The sequence below is a fragment of the Emericellopsis cladophorae genome, assembly GCF_022114955.1.
Source record: "Emericellopsis cladophorae strain MUM 19.33 chromosome Unknown NODE_15_length_399893_cov_118_242817, whole genome shotgun sequence".
Classification (NCBI taxonomy): domain Eukaryota; kingdom Fungi; phylum Ascomycota; class Sordariomycetes; order Hypocreales; family Bionectriaceae; genus Emericellopsis; species Emericellopsis cladophorae.
In genome coordinates, this window is record NW_026250940.1 from 165,684 (window position 1) to 180,183 (window position 14,500).

Here is a 14,500-nt window from a genome sequence, read left to right on the forward strand (position 1 = left end):
AAAGTGCGAATTTGGCGTTTGGACGCGATGGGGTTGGTGCCGAACGGATGGAAGGCTTATCAGTCGCGTGCAACACCAAGTTGGCGAGGCTTGGAGATGACTGCCGATGGTTAGAGGGGAGACCAGGCGATTTTTCGGATGCGCGCGCGCTTCACCGGGCTTGCACTTGATGATGGCGAGTGGTGAAGACAGGCTCACAGGTGGACAAGTTTCGCTGTGACGGCTCGTGCAGCTACCATGGACCCGCCGCGCGTAGTTTTCAGCACGGCTGTGACCAGCCAGCATGCGGCATCGAGTACTAAGGCGGATCTCGGTTTCCCGCTTGCGGTGATTACATAAGGCTAGCTACTCCTACACGTGACTCAAATGGTGTCCACGCGAATCTAGTCGCGTCGCGTCTCGATATTACCAGGTAGGCCATCAAGAGATCACCTCCTGGCCTTTTTCTTCTCTGGACCCTCCTCTTCATCACTAAAGTCCGCAAACTGCGTTTGAGGTTGGGTTTTGTTGTAAGCTTTTGTGAACAGCGGATCACTCTGAGCCTTGTCAGCATACTTCAACAAAGCTTCGCGCGGATCCTCATGCAGCATGCGTGCGAGAGGAATGTTCTCCGCAATGTGCCTCTCATCGGGCTGGCTCTTCTGAAACGGAGTCTGGAGTGGCTGTTCTGGTCGCATAGGGTCTTTGCCCTTCCCTGCTGCCCTGTTCTTCATACCGGGCATCGCGCCAGGAGTGATGATGGCATCACCAGAGATACCGAGAGTTTGATCCATGGTGAAGTCGGGATTGTCGTCGACATGCCTTTTCTTGGGCGCACGCGTAATCACCTCGTAAGCACCGCGACTTGACCTTTTGGGGCTGTAGAGCACTCGTGTCTCGCCGTTCGCCGACCCTGTCAGAATCTGGTTAATCTTGGGATGCCAGTCCACAGCAATAAGGGGAGAGCCTGGAGTGACAGGCGTGACTAGTTCTGGGCGGAGGTTGCCCGGGTTCAGGATGTGCAGGTGTCCTGTCTCTGACCCCGTCAAAATGCTCGTCGAGTCGGGGGCGTAGCGGATGTTGCTGGTCGGGTAGTGGTCTGACGTTGACGTGTGCGCGACGGATACGAGCGGTTGCTTGAACTTTCGCGTGTCCCACAGCTTGATCGTGTCGTCGCCTCCGCGTGTGACTACCATACGGCCATCAGAAGAAATGTCAAGCCCACCAGTCCAGTCCTGAGGTTTGTGCGCGTCGCGAATCTCACCAGCTGGGCGGTTGAATGGCCCATTACCCCCGTACATCACGAGTGATCCGTCCAAGGCTGCGGCGACGAGCATGTTACCTGCCTGGCCCGCTCCGCTCCACGCAACGGCAGTCATTTTCGTTCTCCCGGCCGAACCGGCGGCTTTTGACTTGAATACCACAACCTCCTTCTGGGAGCGCTTATTGTTGATGTCCCATATACGCAGCGTGCTGTCTGTGCCCGCGGTAACACATATGTTCTTGTTCGTAGGATGCCACGTGCCCGATGTAACCTCTGAGATATGACCCTTGGTGTTGTGCATGTCTCGCAGGTACATGTCGCCCTTGACAAACTCTGTTACGATATCGCCGTCTCTCGATATGATCTTGGCCTGCGGGTGTGCTGATATACACAGGAATACGCTGCCCCCTAGGGGATTGAACTGCACCTGGTGTATCGCATGCGATTCGGCCACATCAGACGGCTTCCCAGCAAAGGGGTCTACCGAGCGAAACGCTCGCAGAGTGGTGGGCGTCATGGACGCAAAGTCGTGCAAGTTCGTCTTGCCATCTAGTGACCCGGTCACCAGCCGCCCACCTGCAGGATCAAGAGATATCGTTGTGACGGCTCGCTCGTGGGTTTTCAGAATCAGCTCGTGGGTCACGGGGTACTCGTCGCCCGAGTCGGAGTCCGAGTCCGAGTCGGAATCATCGCTGGCCTTGTCGTCCTTGGGCTTCTTGTCCTCGGTAGGTACGACTCTCCGGCTGCGCTCAATCTGAGCTGCAATGTCCGGGCCCCCCGACTTCTTGCCAAATGCCGTAGGCAAAAAAGCCTTCATCGGGTCGTCGTCGGCCAGCTGCGGCACCTCGATTTCGTAATCATCGTCGGCGCTCATCGTGTCCAACGGGCTATGGGACTGCGTCCTGGCGCAGAAGAGAGAGCACAGGGAACGGTGTGTCAGGTAAGAGGGATTTATGGAGGAAGCAGGAGAGGGGGTGTCGAAGAGGTTCTTCGTCGGGCTTGCCGGGCCGTTGTGATGTGCTGGCATGGCACTGGCACTGGCACTGGCACTGGCACTGGCACTGGCACTGGGCACAGTGGGCAGCTGTTGGCGGTGGATCCTGGAAACCACTTGAGAACACACACATTTGGTGGCGGTCAAGATTCCTTTTCTTATCGAGTTCCATTCGCCCCAAGCTCACATCGTTATTAATCGGTACGTTCTCATCATCAAAGCATGGACTTGCTGTTAATAGGATTCTCGCAAATTGCATCGGCGCGCCTGCAAGACTGAGGTCACTAACCACAACTGTTGTTCATTTGTGGCTCGATGCATCGCTCAGGCTATGGCAAAGCCTATGCGGCAGCAGCTGTCTTGGCTTGTGCCAGCCTCTCCAACTCTTCCTGTTTCATTTTATTTGCGTCCTTCATCCTCTCCGGCACAACGAGCTCTCGATCCGCCGTGATCCTCCACTCTCCGAGGTGATCCAGACGCAGAGCCCTCAACGTCGTCTGTTCGACGAGACTATACGCACCATCGGCTCTGTTGAACACAAAGGGCTCTTTGAGCGACACGGGCGGATTCGTTATGATTCGTATCTGCCGCTTTGGATTAAACGTTGCGCTGTGAAGCATCAGGGGATGCAAGAGATAAACATCGCCAATCTCGCCAGTCACCTCGACGAAATCGGTACACGACTTGGCAACGTCGATGAACCAGTCCAAATCCTTCTCTCGTTTGAACTCGTCATGCCCTCGCGGCTTCATCCTCGGCGAAACGCCTTGTGGGTGGTCATATAAATATCTCGCGACCTTAGGGATAGCTTCTGGGCAGATCATGGTGCCACCACCGCCGGGAGCAATGTCCGAGAAGAGAACAACGACCAACAGGGCTTGTTCCGGGCTGTCGAGGTAGTGGACGAAAAAATCGCCATCGACATGCCAATTATCGAGGTCGTGCGGGTGGAACTCTTTGCCCTCGTTCTGGTCGCTCCCGAGGTTCACGATGAGGCCATCGCGCCAATACCGGCTCTTGTCGTTGATACGTTTATCTCCTCCGCAAAGCTCTGCGATGGCTGACCAAGCTTTTGGCGCAAAGTCTTTGGCAAGGAACGCATTATGGTTTGGCATGTTGACTTTGGGCTTCGTCCACGTTGATTTGTCGGACGGGTCGACTCCTAGTCGCACCCAGACATCTTTGGTAATGCTCGCCGCTTGCTCTGGAGTGAAGCATTTCTCGAGATGAAGGAAACCGCGTTGACGAAAGTGCTCCTTCTCCTCCTCTGTCAAGGACGCGTCAGGCGAGGCCATCATGAACGTAGGCTAATGGCGCTGGACTTTGGGGGCCGTGACGGGTCGATGGTCTGGTTATGGTTCTGCTGGCCCGCCTAGTTCATCAGGGGCCTGGCGAAAAACAGCAGATGGTACCATTATCTCTCTGACTTGTCGAGCCGGTCATTTAAGCCGCTTCTCGCTGCGTTGAACCTTTGGCTGAATTGCCGGATATATGCGTCAGCCCCGCCCTCCTCACTCAAGTAAGATGCACATCGGCCTCAGTGCGGAGGATTTGTCTGAGGAAATAGCTTCCACAGGGTCACCTGTCCCCGGGATCGGCACACATTTCGATATGTACCGGGTTGCCGTCTGAACATGGCCCAATGCATGCATCTCTATCTCCCTCAGGTATGCTTCAAGCGCCATGCTTGCGTTGCGAGTTGGGCACTCGTAACTTACCTGTGTGAGGAGTCCGTTTCTTTGTCTGGCGTAGTCACCTCTGTCCGTACTCTCAGCATCAACAAGTAGAATGAGTCAGGCCGAAGACAATGGTCAGTCACATCAACAAACTTGCAGTGCTACTTGTGCCTGCATGTAACCTGCATCGGCAACAATGGCCATGAACCCATCACACATCACACAAAGGGACTCAGTCCGTTCAGGGAGATATAATACTCCCGCAACATGCCGAAAGCCAGTAGAACAAAGAACCCGCTCTTTGGTCCATATACTAGTTACTTCTAAATTCGTCGGGGCTGTTGCGGCAGGAGGCTTGGAGAGATTCCATGTATGCAAGTAGTGTCTTAAGCATATTGTCCTGCAGGCCCCCACGCCGGCTCAATAAGAAGAGACGAACATCTACAGGCGATGATCAGTGTCTATGGCCGCTGTATGGATTTGTATGCCCGTGGTCGTACTGTAATGGTCCCTCGTCTCGAGGGTGATCCACATGTTCCGATCTGGGGCTCCGCACTTCTCCACCTGCGCCTCGTAGATTGCCTGTCTAGTTGTTGCGCGTCTCGCGGGCGAGGAGTGACTACCAGTATGTTTTCTCGTTCGTCTGGAATCATGGCCTCTCCAGTAGGTCGGTCCTCCCCGAGTCGCGTAGCGAGTGCCCCACGAATGAAGGATTCAGTCTCTTGGGGAGAGACAAGCTGTTGAGGGGCAGGGGGCGGCAAGTCTGAGGGGGACTTCATATTTAAGTGCAAGGGGTAGCTGCTGTTCTCTTAACGAACGATTCTATGCTTAGTCCATGTACACTGAATGCCTATCTTGACTGAGCCATTCTTATTCCTACGATTCACAATGAGTCCCTCTGCTCCTGCGTCGGAATCCACAGCTCCAGTGACAACTGAGGCACAACAACACGACACCAAGGTTCAGCTCGCTGGCAAGGTCATCGCCGGTATGCCCTGCGTCGATATGGGGGTTTCTCTGCTCACATACGTACAGTAACTGGTGCCAACCGTGGTATTGGACTGGGAGTTGCAGAGTCCTGTCTTGAAAATGGCGCCGCCGCTGTTTACTCGATAGACATCGCTTCTCCTGGCGATGACTTTGCTACCGCCCAGAAGAAATGGGGCAAGAAGTTGCGCGCCATCTCGGCTGACACAACCAAAGAAGCAACAGTCACCGCTGCCGTCGACAAGATTATCGAGGAGCAGGGCGCCATCCACGGGATGGTGGTGAACGCTGGCAAAACCAACCATAAGGCCGCCCTGGACTTTACCGAGGAGGAAATTCTGTCGTTGTTCAACATCAACTTGTTTGGCGCCTTTTACTCGGCTCGTGCTGCTGCGCGCGCCTTCATCAAGCTCGGCATCAAGGGTGCCATTGTCTTCACAGCCTCCATGGCCTCGTACCGTCCGAACAAGCGCGTCCCGTCCGCGCCTTATGGCGCTACCAAGGCTGGCATCCGCAACATGACACACACTCTCGCCATGGAGTGGGCCAAGCACGGCATCCGTGTCAACTCGGTGTCGCCCGGTCTCGTCGAGACCGCCATGACCTACTGGGTGCCTCAGCAGCCGGACTGGGAGCAGCAGTTGAAGTACTATGGCGGTATGCCCCGTCTTGCGCAGATTCGAGAACTAGGTGGCGCGTATGTATACTTGTTGAGCGACGCGGCAAGCTATACCACGTCCATCGACATCCCAGTGAATGGTGTTATCGGAAGTGAGTTCTATCGCATCTCTTGGTGTGAGGCATACTAACGAAACGTCAGTCTGCTGAGCGGCGGACGAAAAGGGACTAGTTTTTGGACCAGATCTCGCTGAGACAGTGCCGTAGACCTGAATTGAGTTGCTTCGTGAAGACATGTTGAACTTTGAGTGGCTAAAAAAAAGTGAGATGAGGTCAGGGATGGGAGACGAATGATTTGGCACGTGCCGCCGCGTCGCGACAAACGGCGACGGCTCCCCACCATGCGCCGGACCTCTTTTTTCGTGCCTTACTCTCTCACACCTGGTGCAGCAATCACACTGAGCACACAGCCATGCCACCTCCATTAATAGAAGAGCTCGAAGACGAGCAATATGCCTCCTCTGAGGACTCGGACTTTGCGCCCGATGCGGTTCCAGCGACAGCCGACTCTGACGTGTCCGACTCCGAACCCGAAGAAGTTGCGGACGCCGATCAATCCAGCAAGCGCGCAAAGGCCAAGGCCAACAAAAAGACAGCAGATGATGAAGGGTATGATAATTCAGGTGACGAGGCTATCATCAAAAAGGGGGAGAGAAAGAGTAAACGAAGGAAAGGGAAGGATGCAGAGGACGAGGACGAAGGTGGCGATGGCGGATTGATCAAGACAAGGCGCCAGCGCGCTGCAGAGTATGTAACAACGGTATCTATACACACAGAACTGGGATGTAGTTGACGTGCGTAGAAAGGAAGAGCGTCAGATGGCCGTCAGCACCGGCCCCGTCACCGTCGACGTCGACGCCCTCTGGGCAGACATGATCTCAGGCAAAGCAACCGTACCAGCAAGCCAGCCAGTCGAAGACATTATCATGGAAGAGGCACCCAAACCGGACCCAATACCAGAAGAGGAAATGATCCGTATAAAACGGACGTACAACTTTGCGGGAAAGGTACATACCGAAGAGAAACTGGTTCGCAAAGAATCGGCCGAAGCAAAACTCTACTTTGCCTCGAACCCGCAGCCAGACAACGAGACACCAGACGCGCCCCCGAAAAGGGCCACACGGAAGGCCTTTCGAAGTCGCTTCGAGCCCCCACCGGCCGAGGGTTTTGCCCAGCGCGCCGATCTCAACTTGGGCGTCACTGCGCGCCGCGAGGCCGCGGCCAAGAAACTCAACACGGTCGAGAAGAGCAGGATGGACTGGGCTGGCTTTGTGGATAAGGAGGGCATCCAGGACGAACTAGAAATGGCTGCCAAATCCAAAGAGTCGTACAATGCCCGAACGGAATTCCTGGCACGGAGTGAGGCGAAGCGAGACGAGGATGCGCGGAGGGTCAGAATGGCGGGGCGAACTTGAGGAAGTTATGATACCAGCATTAAGCATTCGAATTGGATCTCTATAATGCAGAACAGAACGCCCAAAAGGTCGATCTGCTCCGTCGTGTGACTTTTGGCGATCTTGGTGGGGTCAACCTTGCACATGCCATTTATTCTCACGACTCGAATCCCGTCCATGAAATTTCAGGCCACCGCCACCTGCAGTCCACCATTACACAAACATAACACACAAACACCATCATGGCGGTCCTCGGCAAGCGAAAGGCGCTTGCGCCTAGCAAAGAGGAGGAGATCGATGCGGAAGAGATTCTGCGCCGACATTTCGAAGCCCGATTCGCGCCGTTGGAGACTCCCACCGCGCCCGCGGTCGCAGATACCGACGAGCGCACCACTAACGAGGTGGATGAGAGCGACGATGATGCAGAGCAGGACGAAGATGACAACGCCGAGGATGAATGGGGCGGTCTTTCCGATGATGCCATTGGCGATTCGGATGAGGACGAGGAAGATGATTTCGAGGAAGCTGTGGAAGTTGTCGACCACTCGACATCACAACCATCAAAACCACAGACCATGTCCAAGCACGAGCTTCGCGCATTCATGGTGAGCAGCGCACTTGCAGAGAGAAGATTTTCATAATTGACTCGCCCAGTCCTCAAAAGCACCGTCCTCCGAACCCAAGAAACAACAACCCCCACCCTTGACCAAATCAAAGACGTTACCAGAAGACGCCCCCTCGCTTCTCGCCAATGACCTCGAACTTCGACGCCTTCTCTCCGAGTCACACCTCCTCGCCGCCCCCAAATCGTCCTCCTTTGCCGAACCAAAACCTTTTACTAGCGGCAAGGTGCGCAAAAAGGCGACCGACATGCGCGTGCAGGCGCTGGGCTCCAAGTCCAGCATCCTCACGCAAGACAATGTGCCCATGGCGATCCGGAAGGGTATGAACAGTGCGCGCGAGGAACGGGAGTCCAAGCGGAGGAGAGAGGCCAAGGAGAATGGGATCATCTTGGAGCGACCCCAGAACGGCAAGCAAAAGGAGCGCAAGCGAGACTTTGGTGGTGGCGTGGACCGGCCTGGCGTTGGCAGGATGAAGGGTGCGCAATTGACAATCTCGGATAGGGATATTCAACGAGTCGAAGGCTCGCGGGATGTCTTTGGTCGCAGCGGCAAGGCCGGGGGCAAACGTCGTTGACGTCCTCGATAGATATCACGTGGAATGCAAGGGGATATGGACGAGCATGAGCATCAAGTTTTTTTCGCTTTTGTTTTTCGTCTATCACGCCACCTGCCCCGGTGACAGACTTCTGCATCAGCCATCTTGCGGTAAGTACAGTGATATATACACGGTGATATACTTCCTCTTTGAGACCTCTAAGCCTCAAGAGCTCAAATCCGCACCTCGTTCCGATTCCCAAAGCCCGCGACAAATTCGCCTTGTACCCGGGCAAAATGTCTACTAACCTCCAACAGACGCTCCATTCATAAAGAAACCCGTAAATAAAAGACATAATAATGAGAAAAGCTGGTGCGTTTGACACGTGAGAAATGGAGAGCTCGACGTGAGTTATGCGAAATTGCGCAGATGGGGATAATGTGACACCACGGCCACATGATTTCAAAAGGATCGACAGTCATCAAATACCGCCAGCATTGACGGAACCCGTATGGCTCATGGTCATGGGCATGCTGAGAGCCTGCATGCTCGAGGTGTATGACTGATTTGGCGTGATCGTTGCAGGGGCTGCCAGGCCACCATGAGATTGACCGAGCGAGTTAAGCGAGCCAGTCATATAGGCATGCTCGGACGACGGCGAGGCCTCTTCAAGGGCTCCGAGCTGATCCTCGCCCGAAAAGTCTTCATCTTCCTCGCCCGACAACGCGAAGGGACCCTCGCCACCATCCTCGCGCTCATGGGTACGTTTGTGCCTGAAAACTGTTAGCCGTCTACATATCAGACACTGCCACAAGTCACATACTGGGCTAGGTTGTCTGATCGAGAAAAGGCCTTGTTGCAAGAGGGGCAGATGTAGGGACGTTCTTGAGTATGTGTCCGCACATGACGCTTGAGATGTTCTAAACGCTTGAAGAGACGACCGCAGCTGGGAATCGGGCACGAGTGGGACTTGTGGGGATACGGTCCCAGCTCCATCACAGTGGCGGAGCGCGCACGACGGGCAGCACCATTGACGCCGGGGCCAGGGCGTTGAGAATGCTCATGACTCCCTTCGGGAGATAGGTCGCCATGGGCATACCCTTGTTGGAGGGCCATGGGGTTCAGTGAAGGGCTACCCTCCACTGTAGAAAGGGGTGTGCCGTGCCTTGACATCTCAACAGCATCCTTGTGGTGCTGGTGCACCATGGAAGCTCCAGTGCTGAAAGACAGGCCAGGGGGAGAATTGCCTGCCGACTCGTCGCCTTCGGCAACAAGACCGATCGATGCGGAGATGGACCGCCTAAGATCGGATGGCCTGTGAGCAGCGCTGCCTGGTATAACGGTACCGTTTGAGACTGCCGACATAGATGTGGGGATGGATGAACGCCGCCTTCTCTGCTTATATGTCGGCGAACCTTCGATCACAGAGTAGACGTTGTTTGCACCGTAGTTGTTGCGGTTGAAATGGGTGCCTGCCATGTTGGAAGGGGGCAGGTGCATCATACCATTCATACCGTTCATGCCAGGGACATGATCAGGAATAGCCGAGTACAGTCCTGTCTCCTCATTGGCAATGTACGCAGGCTCGGCGGACAGGCCGAGAGCATGCTGAGGAGGCGTAATGGGCTCAAAGGAAAGACCTCGGTTGCTGTAATCCTCGTACTGAGAAGAAACAAACGAGGGGGCGGGCGAGTATTCTAGACCATACGACGGCATAGAGGAGTGACGCTGGTGGCCTTGTGTGATGGGCACGCCGTGCTGGTTGTAGTGGACACGAGAGAACTCAGCCTCCCTCTTCACAGAGGGGACGTGGTGTGTCATTTGCGGCGCCATTGTCATTCCGTAAGGTGCGATTGCGTCCATCCCCTCCGCTAAAGGGGGCATCGACTGGGGCATGGTGTGGGCCATCGAGTGTTGCATGGACTGCGGCATCGATTGCTGAGGGATCATTGGAGGTGGCATGGAGTCCATGGACCGCATGACTGGCGAGTTCCCCTGGCTCTGAGGAAACCCAGCCTGCTGCGCGTTGAAGGACGATGAGTTGGCTTGCTGTGCCTTGGTGAGCTGTTCATACAGGGACTGCGATGAGTCGTACTGGAAGGACAGGGCAGGCTCGCTGACTGCCATGGTCGTGGCCTCCTGGCCCATTTTCTCGCGCTTAAGATCCCTTTCCAAAGCGTCGAGAAAAAGCCTGTCGTGCGGCACACTATACCAGTAAAACACCTTTTGCTTCTTCTGCGTGCGGATGCAGTTGTTCTTGTACAGGAAATCCAGGAATGGGCTCTTTGGCTCCTCTAGAGAGGCATCGGTTCCGGACTTGAGGTTGCGAAGGTCTGAGAAGATGCCCTCCTCGAACTTCTTGGAGTTCTTGACCGGGCGGCCAAAAGCTTGAAATCGGAAGGAGAGACATCGCACAATGTCGGTTCCCGAAATGTGAAAGAGGTTATTCCACAAAACGCAAGAGACATATTCGCCCGTCGGCAGCAGAAATCGTCGAATGTACTGTTCAGGCGTCCAGTCGACAGGCGCTGAGATGAGAAAGTACTTCACTGTGGGAGGGAATGTCAGCCGACGTCACAATGCGAGCCCGATCCTGCGCCAAGACCACCATGATGGTGCAGGGAGGCAAAATCACTTACAGTTGTCGACTTGGTTGAGTGCAACCTGGGCATCGTGAGGCAGAGCCTGCTGGGCCTCCGTGCTCAGCATAAAGGTCTCAGGCTTTTGGGATGCCATGGCCGCATTTTGAGAGTACATCCCGCGCTAATCTCCGTGGTCTCGGGTCAATGGTTTGAGCGCGTGGCAAGCGTAGGAGATGTCGGATTCGACAATACGGGGTCGACTTTCAATGGTGTGTAAACAGTGTATGCGCATTCGGCATATAGACACACTTGTTCTCTAAATTGTCTTGTAGCTAGCGCGCGACAGAGATTCGAGTGAGGTGGAACGAGTGGAGGCGCTGCCTTCCTTCTTAACGATGAGATGTGTTGGTGTGACGAGTGTAATTCGAGTCCAGCCCGGAATTTGGTGTAATGAAGAGTGACCGAGATCAGCGACAACCGTCAAGGTGCTGCTGATGTTGCGACTTCTTGTTGAGTCGGTACAGAATATGAAGAGGCGCAGGTTGATGCTGCTGAATCCGTCGTTCCGTGGTGAATGGAAACACACGAGGAAACGAAATGAACGTGTCGAGACCAGAGTAATCGACAGGCCCGCGTTGTCGATTTCCCAATGATGTTGGAATGAAGATGGCCGTGTGGTACGGTATGCGACGAGAACCGTCTTGGTACCTTGCGTGGGTGAGGGGGTCGCTGGTCTGGCGTAATGAGGGTTTCGCCGTGGAAACAGAACGGACGGGGACTGGGCCTCGTGAAATAGAAATAAATAAAACGGAAAAAAAGGGCGTCAACGACTCTCTTCCAAAAAGGACGTGGGAAGGAAGAGAGGTGCGAGGGGACGATGGAGGCGACCGAGCAGAAATGAAGTTGAACGAGAGAATCAAGAACTAGAGGAAGGGGGAAGGAGATTTCGAGAGGGCAAGAGCGAAACAGCAGGTGAAGAAGCTCGGGCGAACGAACGAAGGACTGGAGGCTGCTAGGCCAGGCTACTAGCCAGTACTGTACCTTCTGAGAACAGTTTAATGAGGTGGAAGCGTTCCGGTGCCCACTACGCGGGACTTACTGGCTACCTCCCACAAGACCTTTTCTCAGCGTCTAGAGTGGATCAAAAAGGTATCTCAAAGTCACTGTCATCCCCTCCAGCGGGCCTGGCGCTGGAGCTGAGGGCAAGCGCTGCCGGCCGCTGGCGACTCAGACAGCTGCAGCGCAAGTCTAGTCAGTCCATGGCAAGTTGGGAACTTGCCCTTTGCTCCAGTCGTCCGTTGTGGCTTTCTTTTAGATTATAATATTAGCTCCCGAGATGTGGCCCACGTTGTCTGAACGACTGATGAGCTTGAATCCGTTTAGTGAACACTCGAGGGAGATTCTGCTGATGCTCCGACAACACTACAGGCGCCCTCTCCCTCCTCAACTTCAGAGCCACGCGCTCGCCCGCGGACCTTGATGCGCTCACTTAACGAACCCGCGATCGCAAATAGCGCCCATCTTTCCAATTTACACCGACCAGAAGGCACCATGACCACACAGAGAGCCGGGCTCCGTTCTCTTGCGTTCAGGGATCCGCTAAGTGCAAGTGGATTGGACATGGGAGCGTCAACGGAGAACTTGGAAGCCCGCCAGCGGCGGCAGGGAGGGGTGTACAGTGGCAGCCATCTACTGAAGGCAGAGACGCCCGCGTGCCAGTCGTTCCGTCACAACAACAACGCGACGTGCCTTTGGCGTGGCTTGCAGGAGCTCCCGTTGACCTCTGCTGGCTGGTTGGACCGAGCGATGCGTCGATTTCGCTTGTCGCACAGAGTGTATCCGCTCGTACACTGGCAACTGCCCACACACAGCCAGAATGCGCGCGGGTCAGAAAAAGGAAGATCATTCATCGGAGCTTGGTGAGAACGACATGTCACATTGGGAGAGGACTAATAGTCTGGCAAGCCACACGATTACAACATGTGCAAAGAAAGAAAGACATGGAGGCTCGTCTCCTAGGCCCACGCCCGATCCGCACCTGAGGAAAGCCTTCTCTCGGGGCAGGTCGACTGCCTGGGCAACGCCGCAACGGCGACAAGGGTTGCACAACCGGAGACAGCTTCCCTTTCCTGCAGCTCTTCTCTTCCAGAACCAAGAAGACCTCAACGCTAATCTCATGCCCCGCCGACGATCTTGCTGGCAGGGCCAGGCTTCTCATCCCGCCAGATATCAAGTCCCTGTTCGTCTCTCCGCGATGCCCATTAATTCGCCTTGAGCGGGCGACTTGACATGAAAATGTAGTCAAAGACTAGTTCAGTTGTACACAGGATTTCCGCGTCATGGCCACACCCGAACCGCCGGGGAAGGACGTCCCCTGTCCACCAGCGTGGGCGCCAAGAGTGCCAGCACCAGGAACGCTGCCATCAGCGCCATGACGGATGGACAGAAGGTCAAGGTGTCAGGGATGATGATTGACGTGGGATCCCGCTCCGAGTGCCTGGCTGACAAGAACTAGGTTGAGATGCCGACAGGTAGCAGGTCCACCGTGATGACCGACAAATTCAGTATCTTCGTACTGCGCGTTCGGCGCGTTGTTCACTTTGGGACACTCGTCCGCGCGCGCCAAGCTACTACGTTTGCCATTCATGCGATCGGTTTATACGCAGATACGTACGTATAATTCTACAATAATCCGATGATACTTTGGAGGCGCAGAGATAGCGTGCCTTGACTCAGTACCATATCACGACCATGAGCTTTTAGCCCTCAGCGCAAACTCGAGCCTTGGACCCTTTGGAAAGTCTTGCTGGTGTCTTTTGAGTCGCACAAAAACAGACACTCTCACAAAGTGCATCTATTTCTTTTTACTTGTCGAGCGTTCATCACTGCACAGCAACACACGCCCTCGCCCGCACAGCATTGAGAGCTCCTTCAAGAGCAGCCGATCGTCAAGATAAAAACCGAATTAGACTAATAACATTGGACTGGCCGCGTCGCTGAGAGCCTGGTGACCCCGCCTCCCATGTGGCTCATTTTAGCGCAGCCAAGGCGGGATGTGAAGAAGTCCCTGCCACAATGAAACACGCCTGCTGCAATGCTTCAGAGTTGAACAACAACACCAAGTGGTAACTTTGTGACAGCTGAGCATTCAACGTCCAGCCACCGACCTGAAAGACCATGCGCGCTCCACGAGCAGTCAACAAAGCGTCAAAGCCCACGACCGAGTAGCTCCTTGGCAGCTAGCCGAACTGGCTGCTCAATTGAGATCACGCGGCCATTTTCGTGCCTGTTCTGTCTGTGCCTTGCGAACGCGGACTGAATAATCTTTATTATCACAGTCAAAGAAAGGCTTTCGCTGCCTCATGTGGCCATCCGCCACACAATCGGAGGGTTGGAGGCTTGAGACCTGCAGCACGTATCTACGTACACCCATCTCGGATGTCTAATCATCTTCCAACTTACAGATAGTAAGTTATAATAGTAGTACCTAATATCCGTAGGGCATTCTGATGGACTTGAAGGAAACATGAGGTATTCTGGGAATGCTGCAAGAAGTCCCCGACGTCGACCCATCAGCCCGACAGTCCGTGCTGCTCTGCAGTCTGATGGGGATAATCAGTCATCGATGCTGCTAAGATCGAGCCGTCAAGGTCAGGCCGTGGCTCGGGCGAGATGGCTTGTCTTCCCCATGTTTGGTGCCACGGCTAAGTGACCAGGGTTAGGCATGCGATGCCCCTTTGCAATCTTAAAGATTCCCAACATGTACTAGACATTCTGCACGCGTGGGA

At 54.8% G+C, this 14,500-nt stretch overlaps 5 protein-coding genes across 5 annotated transcripts; 2 read left to right on the forward strand and 3 right to left on the reverse strand.

The window, feature by feature from the left end:
* Positions 1-428: 428 nt before the first annotated feature.
* On the reverse strand, positions 429-2,117 carry J7T54_002396 (WD40 repeat; the record flags this gene model as incomplete). Its single annotated transcript, XM_051505571.1, has 1 exon — positions 429-2,117. One exon carries the CDS (start codon positions 2,115-2,117, stop codon positions 429-431), a length of 1,689 nt encoding a protein of 562 aa, XP_051363015.1.
* A 461-nt stretch (positions 2,118-2,578) lies between these two features.
* On the reverse strand, positions 2,579-3,532 carry J7T54_002397 (uncharacterized protein; the record flags this gene model as incomplete). The annotated part of the gene is made up of 1 exon (XM_051505572.1): positions 2,579-3,532. The coding sequence occupies one exon, from the start codon at positions 3,530-3,532 to the stop codon at positions 2,579-2,581; it is 954 nt and encodes a 317-aa protein (XP_051363016.1).
* A 1,269-nt stretch (positions 3,533-4,801) lies between these two features.
* J7T54_002398 (uncharacterized protein) lies at positions 4,802-6,993 on the forward strand (the record flags this gene model as incomplete). Its single annotated transcript, XM_051505573.1, has 4 exons — positions 4,802-4,901; positions 4,949-5,671; positions 6,010-6,325; positions 6,381-6,993. 4 exons carry the CDS (start codon positions 4,802-4,804, stop codon positions 6,991-6,993), a joined length of 1,752 nt encoding a protein of 583 aa, XP_051363017.1.
* Positions 6,994-7,214: 221 nt separating this feature from the next.
* Positions 7,215-8,169, forward strand: J7T54_002399 (uncharacterized protein; the record flags this gene model as incomplete). The annotated part of the gene is made up of 2 exons (XM_051505574.1): positions 7,215-7,577; positions 7,627-8,169. The coding sequence occupies 2 exons, from the start codon at positions 7,215-7,217 to the stop codon at positions 8,167-8,169; spliced, it is 906 nt and encodes a 301-aa protein (XP_051363018.1).
* Positions 8,170-8,611: 442 nt separating this feature from the next.
* Positions 8,612-10,887, reverse strand: J7T54_002400 (Transcription factor-like protein; the record flags this gene model as incomplete). The annotated part of the gene is made up of 4 exons (XM_051505575.1): positions 8,612-8,903; positions 8,954-9,461; positions 9,546-10,679; positions 10,770-10,887. The coding sequence occupies 4 exons, from the start codon at positions 10,885-10,887 to the stop codon at positions 8,612-8,614; spliced, it is 2,052 nt and encodes a 683-aa protein (XP_051363019.1).
* Between the last annotated feature and the right edge of the window lie 3,613 nt (positions 10,888-14,500).